Raw genomic sequence first — 19545 nt, 5'->3', positions numbered from 1 at the left:
GAAACATTCTGAAGGGAGAGTGCACAGAATTTGCTGAAGGCCGAGAGCCGTGGGGCCAGACCGGGACACAGATAATGCCCTAACTAAAAGTAAGAAAAAACCCCTCCAATTCTATCTTGTTTAAGTCCCTATTCTTTTGTGATTTTTTTCCCCCTGTTGCTTGCAACTGAACATATTCCTTCCTGATCCATGACCCCACCCTGGACACTGAGACCTGAGGAGGGGGAGGCTACTGGGGGGACCTCCTCTCTCCTCAGGATGTTGTGCGTCAGCACCTTGCATACAGTAGGTGTTAGAAAACCCTCCCAGGACGGAGGGGAAATGTACGAAGGGCCATGCTCAGTGGACAAAGCTACATTTCAGTTCCCACAGGAGGCAGGACCTCAAAGGAGATTGAAAGGGTGAGGAAGCAGGAGCAGCGCTGTGGCAGAGGGAACGGCAGGAGCAGAGATGGGGGACAGAAAGAGGGAAGTGAGGCCACTTTGGGGTGTGGAGTGCCAGTGGGGCAAGAAAGGCAGGACTTTGGTTTGTGATTACATTAGATGTCTGCCAACGTGTCCAACCAACTCCTGGCACCATACAGTCAGGCTCAGTGTTTTGCTGAGCTGAAGTCTGAAAAAGCTCATTTTCCAGAAGAGGTCAATTTTTCATTTGGCCATTCATTCAACAATGGTGCCAAGTCCTGGAGAATGCTGAGGGTGACAATCAAGAACATTCTTGGCTAGTGGCATTGCTCAAGCAAGGGTTCCCAGGGGGGCAGGAAAAGACCCAGTTATTGCGACAGGAGAGTCCGTTTTGCTTTCTTAGACCTCACACTACTAGGGTGCGGTCTAGGTCTTCAGGGACTCGGCATTCACAGCCCTGGGGCAATGAAAAGTCACAGAGGGCTAAGGAGAGATGGTATATCCAACCACAAGAGGCATACTCTCCCAACGGCTGCGTGCATTTTAGGGCCCTGCGGCCCAGCCACCCTACAGCCCAGACCGCCACCTCTGGCCTCTTTATTGGCTGTTCCATCCACTCCTTCACACAACCTCCAACACCCCGGTTGGCTCTGCTCTTGCCCGTTCCGCCTCCGTGTCCTTCCATCCCGCTAGACTTTGCAGCCTTGGCATTGGTTCATTTCGTTCTAGCCCTACCCTTTGAGGGCTCAACTGCCTTCATTCTGGCTCCCTCATTGGCTAGCCACCATCTCTCTTCCTAGCTCCCGCCTTCGCCGTCCACCCCCATTGGCCCTGCCCTCCAGTCCCGCCTCCGAGGCCGCCCTTACACCGCCTCTTGGGTCTCTTTCTAGCCTTCGTATTCGCTAGCTCAGCCCTAGCACCGCCTCTTGAAGGCATAGTGCAAGCTCACACGACTCCCCACCGGCTCGCTGTAGCCATTATCTTTACGTCATCTCCTCTACGCCACCGGCGCGTGGCTCCCCATTGGCTATTCGCAGTCTCTGTCTTCGCGTCCCAGCGCCTACGCAACCAAGGGATCTCCTGCTTTTCGGGCCGCTCCGTTCGCTCCCCGCTGCCCCCATCGCCTGTAGTCATTCTATTTTCCCCGCCGCACACATGCCGCTCCCGCTCACACTCCCGCACTAGCTGTCCTCCTTTTGCGCTTTCCATCCCGGACCCCGCACCGCCCCTATTTAGGCCTCCCCATTGATTCCCTGATCATCCCGCCTCCTGCACCGCCCACTCTCGGGCATCCCCATTGGCTGCGTGCTTCTCCTGCACTCGCTTCGCCGCTACGTCATCCGTGCGCCGCTCCCTATTGGCTTTCTGCTATACCTGTCTTCGTCTCACCGCCTACAGCCCCCGTGAGCCGTACCCCCCCCCGCGCTGGCCTTCCCATTGGCTGCCCGCCCCTTCAGGCCCTGCCCCCGCCGGTCCCGCCACCGGTGCCGTCGGTGCCGCCGCCGCCGCCGACATGGCGCGCCCGGCCCCTGTGGAGCCCCCGCTGCGGCATCCCGCGCCCCCCTCGCCGGCCGCGGGCGAGCCCCGCACCTCTGTTGAGGCGGCGGTGGCCCCGCGGAGAGTGCTGTTCGCCGACGAGGCCCTGGGGCTGCCGCTGGCGCAGCTGCGCCGCTACCGACCGTGGGGCGGGCCCGGGGCGGGCAAGATGGCGGCGGCGGCCGGGCAAGATGGCGACGGCGGCGGGGCTGACGAGGACGACGATGGCGAGGATGGGGATGAAGGGGAGGAGGAAGAGGAGGCTGGCCCTGCGCCCTCGCCGCTGTGCCCCGTCCCTGCTGGCGGGGGGTTTTACCTGGTGCCCACATTTTCGCTGCCGCCCGCGCCGGGCCGTCTGGAGCGCTTGGGGCGCGTCATGGTGGAGCTGGAGGCGCTGCTGCCGCCTCCCGGAGCGGTCCCCGGGGGTGCCGGGGTGTGGGTGCCTGGGGGGCGCCCGCCGGTGCTGCGCGGGTTGGTACGCGTGCTGAACCGCTCCTTCGAGAAGGCGGTGCACGTGCGGGCCTCACACGACGGCTGGGCTTCCTTCTGCGACCACCCAGCGCGCTACGTCCCGCGCAGCCCGCCGGGGGCAGGAGCGGGAGGACCAGGAGCAGGAGATCCCATCCTGGATCCCGGCCTGGGCCTGGGCTTGGGCCCTGGCCAGGCGTCCGCCTCCTCGCCCGACGACGGCGGCCGCACTGACCGCTTTGCCTTCCAGCTGCCCTTTGCTGAGGGCGCGGGCGATGGGGCGCGCCTGGACTTCGTGGTGCGCTATGAGACCCCCGAGGGCACTTTCTGGGCCAACAACCAAGGCCGCAACTACACAGTCCTGCTCCGGATCGCACCCGCTCCCACACCCACTGATGCCGAAGGGCTGCCCCAGCAGCAGCAGCTGCAGCAGCTGGAGCCACAGCCCGAGTGCCAGGGTCCCGTGGAGGCTGAGGCCAGGCAGCTGAAGAGCTGCATGAAGCCGGTGAGGCGCAGGTAATGTCTGCCAGCGCCACCTCCGCCAACGCAGGGCTGTGTCTAGGATGGAGGACCAGCATCCCGACCCTGGAACCCCTCAGGCCTGCTCTCCAGGACAGGGAGGAGGGCGCGTTCAGGCAGTCCAAGAGTAACGGAGGCCAAAACATGTGCTAGGCTCTGTTTTAATTACGGGGGTTTCATTCATTTATTGAATTCCACTGTAGAACCCTCGATCAAGACAGACATCTTGCCTGCCCTCAAAGATCATGTAGGCTCCGATGGGAGAGGGTTTGAAGAAAACAAGCAAGCAGATAAGATACAGAGGGATAAGATAGTTGCTGAGAGGAGAGTGAAATAGGGTAAGGGGATAGTTTGGAGGGAATAGCTGCTTTCCAGTGTTCAGGGAAGGCCTTTAAGGAGGTGAGGCCTGGGTGATGGGAAGAAGTGTCATGGGCAGATATATGGGGGGTGGGGTGGGGAGAGTTTGTAGAAAAAAGAACGGGGAGGACTGTTCTGAGGAGGTGCCACTTAAACGGAGTCCTGAATGATAAAGGAAGATTGGTTATGCACACGTTCGGGAGGCAAAGGTGTTCTAGGCAGAGGGAACTGAGTACAAAGGTCCTGAGGTGAGCCAGAGCCTGGTGTGAATGGTGAGCAGTGTGCTGGAGTGGACAGAACTTCAGTGACCTAGTAGGGTGGACCAAGGGCCTTGCCAGTGGGGGACAGGGAATCTGATCCCCATTTGACAGAGCAGCAAACCAGGGTTCCAGAGGGAGAAACTGTTTGAGGAAGTGATGGCACCCCGCTTTTCCAGTTCCACCATGGCTGACCTTGAAGCCTGCGCATCTCTTTACTGTTACGTTCTAATCTAGTGCGAGGCCTCCTGCAGGATTGAGGGGCTGAGTCTGTGCTCTCACAGGGAAGCAGTGACTCTGGCAGACGCAGAACCAGGTGGGCCTGGACTCAAAGCTCTTGTCCTTTGTTTTTGCCTGTGACCATTCAGGGCCTGGGAGAAGGGGCCAGTAAACCCCAGGAGGCCTCATAGGAGACTAGAGTTTCTCAGTCAAGCTAGGAGTTCTTTGAAGGTAGCAGCTAGGCCTGATTCTTTTGGTGTGTGGAGGGGGTCACCTAAGCCTAGCCTGGGATAAGTAGAGTCTCTGTGCACGTGTGGGAAATGCATACATTTCTCTGCTTCTGGGAGGACTGGAAATGGGAATGGGAAAATGCGTTCTGGACCTTGTATATGCTTGATCAGAAGCCTCTGGTTGCAGCAAGATGTTTGTGATCCTGGCAAGGCCTTAGGCTGTGAGTGAGTGGTTCAGAAAGGTCTAGCTTGGGGCTGGTGGGCGGGTGTGCCTGGGTATGTGAGCAAGCAGGCAAGTACCCACTTACCGACCTGTGAGCCCCACAGTAATCTGAGACTTAGTCTAAAGGGGGCAGGCAGCGTGCCTTTCCTTACAGAGTTAAGAGAATGGATTCTGACATCAGAGTGCCTCCGTTCAAATTGCAGCCCTGCCGTCTGTTGGCTTTGTGACCTTGGCTAACTCATTTAACCGCACCGTGGCTTAATACCCTCACCTGTAAAGCAGACAATTACAACACCTACTGCAGAGGAGACGAGTAAAAGCACTCAGAACCAAATCTGGCTCGTAGCAGTGCCAGCAAGTGTTAGCTAGTGTTTATATTTATATTCAGGGAATCACACATACAGTTCCTTGGATACCCCTCCCAAACTCTGCTCTGCCCATCACCTGCTGTGTGGCCTTGCCTCAGTTCCTTCATCTGTAAGCCTCAGTCTTCTCATCTGCTAAAGGGGAATGACAGTCACTTTGGTTGGGTTGAATGCAGCAGACATGGGCAAGGCACTGAAGGATGGTGGTAGCCGTGGAAAAGAGTAGTGGCCAGCATTTACTGAGCTCTGTGCTGACAGCTTCAAGTCGGTTCTCTCCTGAGTCCTGCTGTGCGTGCTCTGTGGTATAGGTGCTCTGATTATGCACATTTAATAAAGGGGGAGACTGAGGTAGCTCGGGGAGGTGAGCCAGCTTGCTCAAGTCGACACTCAACTAGTGAGTGACAGGACCAGGGAGGACATGCTGGTACTTTTTTTTTTTTTAAAGATTTTATTTATTTATTTGAGAGAGAATGAGAGAGAGCACGAGAGGGAAGAGGGTCAGAGGGAGAAGCAGACTCCCTGCTGAGCAGGGAGCCCGATGTGGGGCTCGATCATGGGACTCCGGGATCATGACCTGAGCCGGAGGCAGTCGCTTAACCAACTGAGCCACCCAGGCGCCCGCTGGTACACTTTTTATTTTTTTTTAACTACTCCTCTGGAAGGTCTGACAGGGTTCAGGAAAAATTCTGCATTTCATTCCTGGTGTTCCCAGCAGGTCATGCTTTCCTTTTAACTTCTCTCTCTCTCTCTTCTTTTCTGTCTCTCTCTCTCTCTGCTTTTTTTGAGGTATACAAAGTGTACTGATCTTAAGTATAGGGCTCAGTGGATTTTTACATACATATGCTTGTGTAGCCATCGCCCAGATCAAGGTTTGGAGTGGTCCCAGTGCCCAGAATCGCTTTCATTTCTGTCACTTTTCCCAAGTTGTCTTCCCAGGTGGCTGTCGTGGGAGCCCTGTCTGTAAGATGTGACAGTTTGGGTAGCGAGAGTTTGGTCATTTTAGAGTGTAAAAGGAAGAGAACCAGAGAAATCAAAAGCTCGCAGGGCCAAGGTGGGTGGAGAGGGTGTTTTTCTTTTAAAATACATGGGTGGTTTTAAGGAGAAATTGAAGCAGCCCGTTCAGACAATTGTTTTGGTATCTGGCCCCAGGTCTGTGGTTCCTAACATGACTTGTGATATTATTTTAAGTGGGCAGATGGCTTTTTGATAGCTTCTTTATCTTTTGATCTCAGCTCTTGCAAAGGGGAGGTTGGTGCTCATTGCAAGATCAGCGGTAAGATTTTCTTTGTAGGTCGGTGGCTTTCTTGGCGAGTACATTTCAACTTATTATTGTTTTAAAAGCTGTGTGCTGCCAGTGACTTGGAGCGCTGTTGAAGAACAGCTACCCCCTGCCACCCAGCCCTCTTGGGGACTGGTAGCTGATCTCAGGGGGGAAGGCCGAACATGCGGGAGCCCCGTGGCAGAGGGCTTCTTCACAAGTGCCAGCTGCAGGCCCCCCCCCCCCCCGCCCCCGGTACCGGGCATGGCCACGTCAGGTGGGGGGCACAGGGGAAGTCTGTGGTAGCCATGGGGATACAGCTCAGAAACCGGAAAATGGCTGCATTCCCTGTATCGCTGGACCACGCTTTTGTTAACTCTTAGGCTTCGAGATGATCCATCAACAAGCACTTGTTGAGGGCCTACTATGTGCTGGGCACGGTGCTAGGTTCAAACAGGGAAAAAGATGCAGACTGGCAGTAAGCTGTCAAAGGTTTTTGTGGTGGAGCTGGGTGGGTGAGGCGGGGACGGAGGGCTTGCTGTGTGTGACGCTTGGCAGAGACCCTGCTCTGTGCTGGCCATTGTGCTGAGGGTTTGCGTGCAAAGGCCTCATCTAATTCTTTCAACATTCCCTGAGAGAGAGACTGTTTTATCCCTCTTTCCTGGATGAACAAACTGAGGCTCCCAGAGTCCAGAGTCCTAGGGCTGGTGTCGGGAGGAGCCCTCCTGATCTGCCTTGGCTTGACACCCTTAGGAGGTGTCCTGTCCCTCTTAGAAAGAAAGACCAAGAAAGCCTCAGCATGGCCTTCAAGCACCCCCCTGCCCTGTCCCCGAGTCTGGCCTCCGCAGCTGCTAGTCTCACGTCCCACCGTCCTCTGCCTTCTGAGCCCCTATCACCGTGGTCTTAACAAGGTGCCTTGCCCCTTACTGCTTCAGGGCCTTTGCCCATGCTGTTTTCCATCACCAGGAATGTTGGTCCTGTGCTCCTTGCGGTCTCCTCGTTTTGATCCCTCGGTTCTAAGAGTGCTTCCCCTGGGAAGCCTGCCCATCCCAACATCCTCAGGCCCCGATGTTCTCAATAGCGTGGATTAGGTGAGCCCTGCCAGAGAATGTCACGTAGCAGAACAAGTGTGTGTTGCCACAACTTTAAGATCATTTCCCACCCTGCCTGGCAGTCCTCGTCTATTTTTCGGATCCACTCTTGTCTCCACTTTGCTGTGACTCTTTTCAGATGTTCTTTACCTTCAGACTTTACTTCCTGCTTCAAAAAACAAAACGAAGCCGTAAGAATGGAACTCCCCACAGCTCGCAGCCCCCAAGCCTGCAAACTAAGTTCCCTCCCTTGTGTTACAGGGGAGGACGGGGCCCTTTTACTCCCTCAGGCCAGTCCCCCCACTTGTGCCCTGGGTTCCGCCACCTGCTCCAGAACTTGACCCTTTCTCTCCTGGCAGCTTTTCACCGCCCTCCTCACTGATCCTCTCTCTTGGCCTTTATACACGCTAGCATCTCTACTGTCTGAAAAACCTGTCCTTTGACCTCCCCTCTGTCCCTCCTGCTCCCGCCAGCACCTAACCACCCCCCTCCCCTTCATTGCTCACCCCCCTCTGAAGAGTTGCTGACACTCTCCTTCTCCATTTGCTTCAGCCCCCCACATCTACCAGATTCCAGAGGTGGTTTTTGGTTTTCTTCTTGAAGTGGTTGAGCACTCCTACTTAAAACATGGTCTTTCCCTTGCCTTGGGACCACGCTCTGCTGCTTTTCCTCTTAACCCCCTGGCCCTTCTCCTTGCTCTTTCCTTCAGCCTCACATAGCCAGACTCGGTGTCTCCACTTGGCTGATGTCCCAAAGATGCGTCCCGCATTCGAGGTCGAATTATCACCTCCCCAACAGTGTTCCTGAGAGGCCTCTCCCCAACCCTTCCCTTACTTCTCTTCCTTCTAAGCATCCTAAGCCCATCCTGACCCTGGAGTCTGGGCCAGGGCCCTTTGTTCCAGGGCATTCTTCCTTTCCTGAAGGCACTGACCTCAGTTTGTAGTTAGACCTTCATTAGGGGATTATTGGATGACCCTCTCTGCCCTCTTAGCCTGTAAGCTCCGTGAGGGGTAGGGACATGGTCTGCTTTTTGTTCACCACTGTATTCCTGCAGGGCCTGCCATGGTGCCTGGCACTTAACAGGTGCTCAATAAATGTTTGTTGAAAGAATGAGTGTGAGTTATTTTTTTAAATGTCTTCCTCCACATGAAATTCTCAGCTTCCTAGTTGGGTGTGCTCACCATTGTGTCTCCAGGGTTTGTCAACTGGGCTGATGCACAGTAAGGCCTCAATGATTTTTAGGTCACCTGTTGCTGAATAGATGGGGACCCAACTTGCTGTCTGAGTCGGCAGTCTTAGGGGAAACCAGAACAATCAAAGTTGAGACAGGACAGGCCAAGGGCCATCTTGGTTGTCTGGAAAGTCAGGATTTAGTGAGAAAGCGATCCTCTTTTACTCCACAGACAACTTGGTAGGGCATCATGGTTAAGGATGTGGACTGAGGCCACATGTTATGGAAGTGGCGGAGCTGGGCTCTGAGCCAGGGCGGTCCTGCTCTAGTTCCCCAGTTCTTAAAGGCTGTACCAGGCTGGGTGGTGCGTCTTACCAAGCGGGGCATTGCCAGGCAAGTTGCTTTCCTTTTCAGAGCCTCAGTTTCCCTCAGTGGGAATTTGGAGGGGATCGCTGTTTGTTAGCACTTAGTAGGCGATGTTCCACTATTTGCTCAATCCACCCCACAGCCCTCTGAGATAGCTATTACCGTTATACCTTCTTTATGGAGGTGGGAACGAGGCATCAAGAGGTTAAGTGACTTGCTCCAGGTCACACAGCTGGTAGGTGGCAGAGCTGAGGTTATTCAAAGTGACATGTCCTGACCCTTTATTGAACGGTGAAATCAATTTCCTGGATCCCAATGAATATTAAAGAAAAAGAACTAGCATAGGAAATGATCAGTGTGCCTCACAACCCGTAGTAAAGGTAAGTGCCGTTTCATTCAAAGAACAACTGTTTTCCAGTTCTCTTTAAGTATGTATATTTACACATGTATGGGTGTGCTGGCTTATGATGTAAAATGTATTTCTTACTGTGGGTCACCGCCAAACGAATGAAGTCACTGCCATGAAGGAAGCTCATGGCAACGATAAAGTGCTCTCCTTCCTCCCACCCCGCTGGATGGGCTCTAAGTCCCAGAGTTGACACTGACACAGACCCTAGTTGGGGAAGGCAGAGCAATGCCCCCACAGAATGTGGTGGCTTTCACACCTGCTTCAAACCCTGCTCTTCAGAGAGCAGATGGGTTGGGGTAACCGGGATTCCAAGTATCGTGGGGCAGGTTTCTGAGGCCACCTGACCCCTTGGAGAGTCAGCATTATCTTCGAGTTGACTACATGGGAGCTGGGGTCTGCTGAGTTTCCCTTTGGGTTTCAGTCCGTGACCCACTTAGGGCTGGCCAAGTTCTTTGAAAACAGCATCGGGGGTGCTCCCAGAGGACTCGGGGTGGTGGTGGCAGTGATGTGACTGCTCTGAAAGTCTGCTTTGCTCTTGCCCATTGGGGGTTGTCAGCCCTCCCCTGCTCACACTCTGGTGATTGACATTTTTGTTCTGTCTTGGCTGGCCCAGGCTGGGGCCAATGGCACCTCTTTCTGAAATCTCATCTTCCAGTCTCCCCGGATGTCGTCTGAGGTCAGCAGTCATTGAGTTTCCTGATGGCAGGAGGAATTTCATGCCTAGGAGACTGGTGTGGCCCCTTCTAGGCTGCACTGTCTTGACTGATTCTCGAGAACACCCCAAGGATACATCCCAGGTGCAGGCCCAGGTTCCCGGGCCTGTCCCCGGCCCACTACTTCCCTACTGCCCTTGAGGAGATAGCACGTGGCATTTGTGGGGCTGGTGCCAAAAGAGCAGGTTTCCTTCTCGAAAATTAGCAAGCACCCTGGAGGTACAGTTTTGTTCTTAATCTCCTCCCTCCCCATTTTTCTAAGAACCCCTCTTCTCTGTTACTGATCAATGAGTCAGTATACACTTGTACTCCATTTCTCTTACTATCCTCCTTTTGATTAAAGTCATAGCTGCCCCTGAATGTTTACTGTGAAAGACAGTTCAAGGATATTTAGGTTTTTTCTTTCTTTTTTTTTTTTAGCCCACGGTTTCGAACACTGTCTTCAAAATGGAGCCCTCTTTGGATTGTTACCAGTGTGGTGTGTAGTTAGTGGGTGGAGAGACACGGTTCCTTGAGCCTTAGTTTCCGCATTTGTAAAAAGGGAAGGGTGCTGCTTTGAAGGATAGATGTGAAGGTTTTCAAATGACTTGGTGTATCAATGAAAAGGGCCCACGTTGGAGGAGATGAACGATAAATGCTTGTGCCTTCTGCTTTCATCTCTCTGACTTCAGAGGTATGGAGGGCACCCTGTGTACTTCTGCTGACTTTGTGGATCTTGGGATCGGCTGAATTGCTTGACCTGATTTTTGGAAGCTCCCCTTCTTCTCACGCTCCTCAGCTGCAGAAGAGATGCTCTGGGGGCTGAGAGATTTGTTTTTCTTCTCTCTCTTCTTCCTTCAGCTGAACGGTGGAATTCTTTTCCTTCTGATTGGCTGCATCCTGTGGTTTCCCCCCTCCCCCCATGCTTTTTCTCTCTCACATACATTTAGGACTCTGGAATGGTATTTCAACACTGGGCCAGATGGCAGGAGATGGCTTGCCTAGTCCTGCCCCTGGGAGGGAGGGCTGCCCTTCTGTTTGTGGGTCTTCCTGAAGAAGCTTGCTTTAGAAGATCCTAGAAAGGTGACGTTTTCTCTAGTGAAGGACTACGCCAGCAAAAGAAGTCCGTAGAAATCGTGTTGGGCCCACAAGTCCAAAGACCTGGATTTTAAACTTACTGGGGGGACTGGTGCAGGACCAAGCTGGTTTGTTCCAAATCCCCCTTTCTTATCTGTGATGCTCGGGAGTTCGTGGCCAGGCTTCTGGAGTCACTCACTCCAGGGCCTTGTAATATTCGGATTCAAATACCTTTGGTGAGACACATGAGCCCTAGTCCGTGGAGAAAGACAGACGGCCCCTTCTGGAGCTTCCAGACTCTAGATCCATGTACCTGGCTCAAATTTCCTCCCTGAGGGACCTTGCCGCCACTTCCGTGTCTGGTGGTCACCTAGCCACATGTCCCATGAAGGCAGGGAAACTGGGAATGGATATATGGGCAAAAGGCAGGTCCAAAGAAAAGCCTGAATGAAAGAAGAGGGAGAGATCTTGTCTGTTATTGCTGCCCCCCTCTATCTACTTCTGGAAAGGATCGGAGATGGGGTTGGGGTAAGACCCCAGTTTCCCTTGTCCGGGAAGTGGCAGTTTGTTGATTGAGAGCCTGGATTTAGACATGGGAGCCAGAAGGCTTAGGTTTTGGTCCTCGCTGCCTGACCTTGAGCCGGTTTCCTTGGCTTCTGCGTCATCATCTGCGAGATGCGGATGATAATACTACCTACTTCACAGGATTAAAAGTACCTACCTCACAGGATTGTCGTGAGGATTGCATTAATATACGTGAAAGCACACAGAACAGTGCCGAACATCATAGTAGGTATTCTATTCAGGTCAGCTAGTGATCCTCGGCTTCTGTGAGGTAATTGATTATGTGTTTTCAAAAAGTTGCAACCGTCTGCAGAAATGTCAACATCATCATAATACCTGTTCGGAACGGAAAGGTCTGAGCAATTGCCTCAGCTCCTCTCAGTCTCTGCTCATGTTTTTGTTAACGCTTCCCTCTCATTTGCCTTCATCGGTAAACATTTGGTACTCATTTCTGAGAAAGAGAACAGCGATTTCTCCATGATCCCTGTGACCCCACCCCTGGCAGAGACTGGCTGAAATACACTTGCCTTATGCCACTTAGACCCCGGGGCCTGACTTGCCTGGCGGAGAAGGACCAACTTTAATGAATATCTGCAGTCGATTCAGCCCCCACTCTGTGCCAGGCCCCAGTGTCTGCCTCGATGGCCTTGACTGCCCTGTGCTTGGTGTGCACATCCTGGCTGTCCTGTGCTATGTTTTAAGGTGAGGAGGCTGAGGCTCTGAAAGGTTAGGTGCTCGGCCAGGCTGATAGGGTGATGGGTGGAGGATTGGTGGAGGGACCCAGGTCTTTGTGAGCCCGGGTTACTTCCTTTTTCTGCTGGCCTCCTTGCTGTTCTCCAGTTGCTTCCTTCCTCCCCCTTGCTGCTTTCTGAGTCCCCCAGTCCTCACCTGCCCTTTCTTGGAAAAAGTGGGTCCCTCTACGGCTAGGGATATACCCTAAAGAAACAATCCAAAATGCTCCTAAAGCCATGCCCAATAATGTCTGCTGGAGTCTGCTTCGTGAGAGCAAAACGAAGGCCACAACCTAGCCGCTCAGGAGGACGGGAACAGGTTACATACGTTACGGTGAGCCGCTGTGAGCGTAAACAGCCATTTCAAATGTTGACAAAAGGGTATATTCTTCTGCTTATGGTTACGGACAGCGCCAGCTGCGAAATGCCGTCCGCAGAACCTAAGTTGGTTTTGTAGAATATCTGGAATGAACTTTTCCAACATGGTACTAGTGTTGGCCTCTGGCTGATGTGTGACTTTTTCCCTTCTCTACGCTTTCCTGTGTTTCATAACATTTCTACAACGCGTCTGTAGGACTTTTCTAACGGGGGGAGTAAAAAGAGGTGGCAGAAGGGAAGACGGCCACCGACGCTTAGGAGTGGGCCACCACAGAGGCTCGGAAGGTGCCGGTGGGTGGCAGAACTGGCCTCTCGGGACATCAGATCCATGGATTCTCCCCTTTGTCCCCCTCCCTAGGCCTACTGAGGAAGAGCTGAGGATGAAGAGTGTGAAGGACAGCACCCCTTCTATGGGTAAGCACTTGGCGGGCTGTGGGGGTTTTAGCTTATGTTTACCATTTTCTTTCTTTCTCTCTGTTTTCTCTACATGAATTAGGAGGTTCCCTCTGTCTTAGACTGTCACAGAAAGCCTCAGAGGCAAAGCTGCCAAGTAGCCCCAAGAGCAGCCTTTCCTAACTAAACCAGGCCTGCTTGCACACGCACCTCACCCCAACACTACCCTTCTCTTCTCTCCAGCAGAGCGCCCTAGTGTCCAGGAGTCAGTGGGTCCCCTGGTGGCCCCTACCCCTCTCCGTCCGTGGCCTCAGATGACGCTTCAGGTAAGCAGGCCCTGGCAGCCTCTGGATGGACAGCCCAATGGGAGACTGGGTGGCAGGGGCTGACTTGCTCCAGGTCTACCCTAGGTCGGAGGGAGGCCCCCCAAAGCAGAACCTGATGGCGGAGGGGCAGAGTGCAGTTATTCACCTGAGTCTTTGTTATGTTAGCAAATATTTACTGAGTGCTTGCGCTGTGCCAAGTAGTTCTGGGCCCTGGGAATATGGTAGCGACCAAAAAAGCTGTCTTCCCGGGGCTTATTTATATTTTGGTGGAGTGGGACAGGACAAAACAACATAATAGTTAAAATATATGATATTTTAGATGATGATGGGTGCTAAGGAAAAAAAGGGATGGGTGCTAAGGAAAAAAAGGAGGGTGGGGGGAAGGTTTGTGAGTTTAGAACAGGTGGCCAGGGGAGGCCTTCGTGGTAAGTGAGATTTGAGCAAAGATCTGGAGAAGGTGAGAGTGAACCACGTGGGTAACTAGGGGAAGAACATCCCAGGCAGGTGCAAAGTCCCCCAGGCAGGGCCATGACAAATGTGTGAGGGACAGCGAGGAGCAGTGTGTGTGTTGGGGGGGTTGGGGGGGCAGCAGGAGGTGAGGTCAGACAGCAGGTGGGGGACAGATCATGTAGGGTCTCGTGGGCCTTGGAGAGAACTCTGGCTTTTACTCTGAGTGACTGGAGAGCAGGAGGTGGTGAGCGGAGGAGGGCCGTGATCTGACTTAGGATTTAACAGGCTCCCTCTGGCTGTTGTGAGGACAACAGGCTGTAGGGGCAGAAGCAGGGGGGACCGTGAGGGGGAGGCTACTGCAGAGGTCCGGGCCAGTGATGCCGGTGCCGGCAGGGGAGATAGATTCTGGAGATGTGTGTGTGTGTGTGTGTGTGTGTGTGTGTGTGTGTGTGTGTGTGTGTGTTAGTACAAAGATTTTCAAACAGACACAGAAGGAAAGAGACTAGTATAATGAACTCACATATGCCTGTCACCCAGCTTCAACAAATTTCAACACATGTCCATTCCTACTTTTTCCATACCCCCTCCGCTCCTCCCTTGCCTATGGAATTATTTTAGAAAAAAATCCAGACATTATCTCATCCACAAATATTTTAGTTTGTACCTCAGAAAATTAAGCACTCGTTAAAAAAAACACAACAAAAAAACCCCCCAAAAACCCAAACCCGACAATGCAGCATCACGCCTCGGGAAATCAACAGTCTTTAGTATCATCAAATATTTGATCAGTGTTCAAATTTCCTTATCTCATAGGTGTTGTAGGATCCAAACCAGGTCAACACATTGCATTGGGTGGATGGGTCTTTTTTAGATATTTAAACCTCCCTCACTTTTCTGGCAGTTTGTTTGTTGAAGAAACCTTGTTTGTCCTGTAGAGTTTCCCACAGGCTGGTTTTGGCTGATTGCATCACATGGAAACACATTTCTTACTCTTTTTATTGATATACTAATTCCATTTAATTAATGTGATCTATTAAATTTAATTAATTTACTTTATTAAACTATCAATTTTGTTAAATTGATTTATTAAATACAATCTATTATTATGAAACTAATTTAACTAGAATTGATTCTATTTAATTCTCTTATTCCCATTTCGTTTACTAACTGGAATTCTTCTCTAAAGAAAAACTTTCTCATATCAACCGTTTGGCTGCCTTGAATGTATATAGTTTGTATTGAAAAAGCTGTATAAATGCTTAATTTTTTCCCTTTTATTTACCAGTTTTCAGAAGAAGTGAACTTCTCCAAAGGTGACCAACTAAAGGATTTTTGGTTTTGGTGTATTATTACTAACTCATGAATTTTAAACATATTTGCTAAGTTTCAAGCCATTGCATTTATTTATTTATTTTGATGTTTAAATTGAACTCTCTCCGGTCAGTGGGAGCTTGTTTACATTGGTTCCAGAGTCCTTTTGAACACATCCCCATCATTCTTGGTCCACTCCTTCACATTCTAGAATGACAATGTGTCCTAGATTCATCTCGTATTTGCCCTGCCCCAAACCTGGGAGCAGCCATTTAGTGAGAAAGCTCTGGTTCCTTTTAGGGGAGAATGGTATTTAGAAAGCAGGATCTGGTTGCTCAGTGTGCTTGTTGCTGCTAGATAGGCCATTGTTTCTAGGCCTTGTCAAAATAAATGTTTTTAAAAGAGAAAATACATGAATTCATGTGGATATTCTGGATCTGTTTTAGAGGTTAGCCGGCAGTATTTACTGAGAGCTCTTCACCAAATGCTGGTGCCCGCTGCCTTCCTTAGCCTTATGATCTGCAGGAGTCCCCTTTTACTCCATCTGATTTGGTTATTTTAATATAGATGACATAGGCCTTAGTGTTTGGAGAATTAGAGAGGGCTCTTTAAGGAGGGTTTTATCTGGAAACACCTGTGGGCCTGGGTGTGGGCTGTCGCCCACTCTCACTGTCTCTGCTTGTCCCCTCCCCTCCTCTACTTCATTCCTTTCCCTTTCTCTCCCCTCCTGCCCTGCCACCCTCCCAATGGCTCTAGGTTTCTGAAGTTACAGTGACTGGCAAACCCCCAGAGGAAGGTGACGTCCCCAGAAGCAGTCCGCCTGTGGCTTTCACGGAGGTCCCCCAGGCGCCGGCCATCAGGATCCTCCCCTCTTCCTCTCTCTGTGGCCTGGGTGGCTCTCCCAGGGACCAGGCCTCGGGGCCCGATTCAAGTGAGGGGGCAGCCGGGCCTCTCCTGGAACCCAGCCAGCAACAGGTGGAGGCCACGTGGGAAGTATCGAGAGAGAATGGAGGGGGCCAGAAGGACTCCGTGGTGGGGGCCATAATGGATGAACCCCCTGGGGGTCTGGAGGTCGTGAGTGGGTTGGAGGAGCTGCTTGGCGAGGACACCATTGACCAGGAGCTGGAGCAGCTCTACCTGTCCCACCTGAGCCGCCTGCGGGCTTCTGTGGCTGCAGGTGGGGCAGGGGGTGGCGGGGAGGGCCCCACAGATGGGGGGGTGTCCCCCAGCCATGCCCTGGGCATACTCACGGACCGCGACCTGATCTTGAAGTGGCCTGGCCCCGAGCGGGCCCTGAACAGTGCCCTGGCTGAGGAGATCACACTGCACTATGCGCGGCTGGGGCGTGGTGTGGAGCTTATCAAGGACACTGAGGACCCTGACGAGGAGGGGGAGGGGGAAGAGGGACTCTCCGTTATACCCTCCAGCCCCGAAGGGGACACCCCCAAGGAATCGCCTCCGGAAATCCTCTCGGGAGCCCATTCTGTGGTAGCCACTATGGGAGATGTGTGGCTCCCGTGGGCAGAGGGCTCGGGTTGTGACAGCCCCGTGGTTCTGGGTGCAGAGGGTCAGTTCACTGGGGCTCCGGCAAAGGGGATGGGCAAGGACACCGACTCTTTGCGTATAAGTAGGGTGACAGCTGGGGTGACCGGGTCCCCAGGGGGGAAAGAAGGACGGATGGAGTTTACCACTGAGTGGGCAGACAGCTTGGTTCCTATACCTGGTAAGGAGCTAGCTGCTCCAGTCCTACAGGGGCAAAGTCTCACCCTCCTTGGTCCCTCCGGGGCCGAAGTCTGTCCTTCTAGCCTGGCCAGGCCTCACGTGAGCTCCCAGGATGAAGAGGGTTCAGGCCCAAGCCTTGAGTCCCCAAAGAAGTCTCCCACCTTAGCAGCCCCTGCAGAATGTGTGTGTGTATTTCCTCCCCAGCTCCGGGGGCCCTTGACCCAGACTCTGGGGGTCCTGGCTGGGTTGGTGGTGGTCCCTGTGGCTCTGAACAGTGGTATGTCCCTCCTGGTGCTTGCGCTGTGCCTCTCTCTAGCCTGGTTCTCGTAGAGGCTGCCTGTGGGGGGGGGGAGCAATAACAGGCTTCCCCCCCTCTCTGGGGTGTGGGGAGAGGCAGTCCCTACACCACCCCCAGGGGATTCAGATAGGATGTGTGGCCTGTATAGTGAGGGGTCTTTTGCTTCTGAGAATGCCTGACTGGAGAGAGACCTTCCGGTCCCTGAGGACTTGTCGGCCCGGGGCTCCCTGCGGTGATACCAGTGGAGGGGAACAGGGCATGGTGGACGGTGTGAGATAATTTTCAGAGAGGAACTGGGCATGTCCTCCCTTTCCCCTCCCCCCCCCCAAGCCTGTATTTATTTTTGTATAATTCTCTGGATGAGGGAGAGTGGTCGTGAGCTGGTCTTGGGGCACAATTACCCAGAGATATATTTATTAACAGCCAACCTGTGCAACCTGCTGGAGCTTTATTTTTAATTTAATTTATATAGAGTACCTATTATTATATGCCACAATAGAGCTCTATGAGAAATGATGTGTCTTGCTGTACAGTGTTCTCCTGTTTGGGCCTGAGTGTGTGGGGTGGTCATGTTCTGTGGGAGGGGCAGGGTGGGGACTTGGGCGTGGGACACGTTCATGCCTGCTGCCACGGCTTCAATGTGTCACCTCACCTTATGGTCCCACCCCGTGTGGTCTGGTGGTCTTTGGAGGGGTGGGTCCTTTGGTATTTTCTATATTCTGCCAGGGAGGGAGGAAGAATGACTGATTGCCATATGAGGGTTTGGTGTCCAACACGTGGCCGCAGCGGTGGATGTAGTCAGCTGGAGATGTGGGAATACTGGCTGTGAATCAGCCACAGGTTTTGAGGTTCCTGAAAAAAAAAAAAAAAAAAGCCTTTGACACCAGGAGGGAGACCCCTCTGTCCCCAAGATTGGGAAGGTCTCACAAGGGAGAGAGGAGTTAATGTGCTGTGAAGAATTCATACCAGAGTTGTTGTCCACAGATTTTGCCTTTCTAACTCAAAACAGGAAACCCAGAAGCTTTGAAAGAAAGGATAGATATATTTACTGCATGCAAATAAAAATCTCTGCATTAGTAAAACAAAACACCATATATTTATTTACTTCCCTTCACAGCAAAACTTTACACCAACTTTCTTCCATTCCTCTCCAGGGCTCCAGGGCTTTTCTGAGAAACAGCCCCAATCAGATTATTTGCCCAGCCACTTCAGCAAAAGTTCTGAAGTCACTGATGATATATGATGATATACAGCCACATCCCAGTCTTCATCTTCCTTGACCCATTGGCAACATTTTACACAGTTGGTCATCCTCGCAACCTTGAAATCTCTCTTTACTTGGTTTCCAGGACACCACACTTGCTTAGTTTTCCTCTCTCCTCGTTGGCCACTCTTCTAGAACAGTGCCCAGCACCTAGTAAGTCCTCAGTAATGCCTACTGAATGAAATACATGATGGAACAAATAAAGGGATGTGGGAAAATATAGAGACATGGTTAGAGAACTTAGTTGGGCATTCAGGGGTGACAAGCTCAGTTCAGTTCCACAAATGTTGACTGACCGTCTCTCCTCTGCTCTGAGAACACGGGAAGGATCTCACAGTCTAGTGGGGGAGACAGATACAGAGAAAGGATTTTACTGCAGTGTGGTTAGCGCATTAGCAGCGATGGGGGCCTCAGAACAGATGCTCAGCCCAGCGTGGGGACTTTGGAAACCTTTTGGAGGGCATGGTGCCTGAACTGAATTAAAAAATGAGAAGGAATCCACCAGGTAGTGAAGGGGAAGAGAGGGTAGTCCAGTCAGAAGGAATAGCATTGCAGAAGTCTGGAAGTAGAAAACAGGTACTGAAAACAAACTCAACACCCACTCATTTTATCTGTCTTTCAATGAGGATATTTTCACTTGGTCAAATACCAAAGACCAAACGTGTGTCCACGGTCTTCCATTGATGTGATAATTTGCTCAATGTCCAAAAAGGCAACTTTCTGCCAACTGGATTGAGAAGTTAGATAAAATGGACAAATTAGTCAAATTACTACAAACATGTAACTTGCCAGAACTGTCTCAAAAAAAAAAGATGAAAAGTTGAGTAGTCCTATGACCATTAAAGTAACAGAATCTATAGCCAGAAGTCTTCCCACACAGAAACTCTGGGCCCAGGTGGCTTCACTGGTGAAACACTCAAGGAACAAATCATTCTGATTTTACAAAAGGGATTCCAGAGCACCATAAAAGGGAGCGTTTCTAATTCGTTTTATGGGGCTGATAGAACATTGATACTAAAACTTGATGTGTGAAAAAATATTACAGATCTCAAGAAAATGTACAAATACCCTAAACTAAATAGCTGCCTGTCTTGGTCTGCTTAGGGAGCTGTAACAAAATAGTGTAGACTAGGTGGCTCAAAAACAACATTTATTTCTCAGAGTGCCAGAGGCTGGGAAGTTGAAGATCAAAACACCTACAGATTTGGGGTCTGGTGGGGACCAACGTCCTGGTTCATAGATGGCTGTCTTCTTGTGGTATCTTCACATAGTGAAGGGGCAAGGTTACTCTTTGGGGTTTCTTTTTTTTTAACGATTTTATTTATTTGACAGAGAGACACAGCGAGAGAGGGAACACAGCAGGGGGAGTGGGAGAGGGAGAAGCAGGCTTCCTGCGGAGCAGGGAGCCTGATGTGGGGCTTGATCCCAGGACCCTGGGACCATGACCAGAGCTGAAGGCAGACGCT

General features: G+C 51.9%; 1 protein-coding gene across 2 annotated transcripts; it reads left to right on the top strand.

Moving 5' to 3' along the window:
- Positions 1-1917: 1917 nt before the first annotated feature.
- On the top strand, positions 1918-17301 carry PPP1R3F (protein phosphatase 1 regulatory subunit 3F). 2 transcript variants are annotated; one of them, XM_028113363.2, is made up of 4 exons: positions 1918-2924; positions 12674-12729; positions 12952-13034; positions 15552-17301. In XM_028113363.2, the coding sequence occupies exons 1-4, from the start codon at positions 1918-1920 to the stop codon at positions 16845-16847; spliced, it is 2442 nt and encodes an 813-aa protein (XP_027969164.1). In that variant the 3' UTR covers positions 16848-17301. The 2 variants fall into 2 exon arrangements, with proteins under 2 accessions (XP_027969164.1, XP_027969165.2); XM_028113364.2 differs by having other exon boundaries at positions 2033-2924; positions 12955-13034.
- The last annotated feature ends 2244 nt before the right edge of the window (positions 17302-19545 follow it).

Source organism: Eumetopias jubatus, unplaced genomic scaffold (assembly GCF_037043125.1).
Source record: "Eumetopias jubatus isolate StellerSeaLion01/CBP00866 unplaced genomic scaffold, mEumJub1_p1.0 scaffold_11, whole genome shotgun sequence".
NCBI lineage: Eukaryota > Metazoa > Chordata > Mammalia > Carnivora > Otariidae > Eumetopias > Eumetopias jubatus.
Note: the sequence above shows the minus strand (reverse complement) of the source record. Positions and strands in the feature narration are given on the sequence as shown.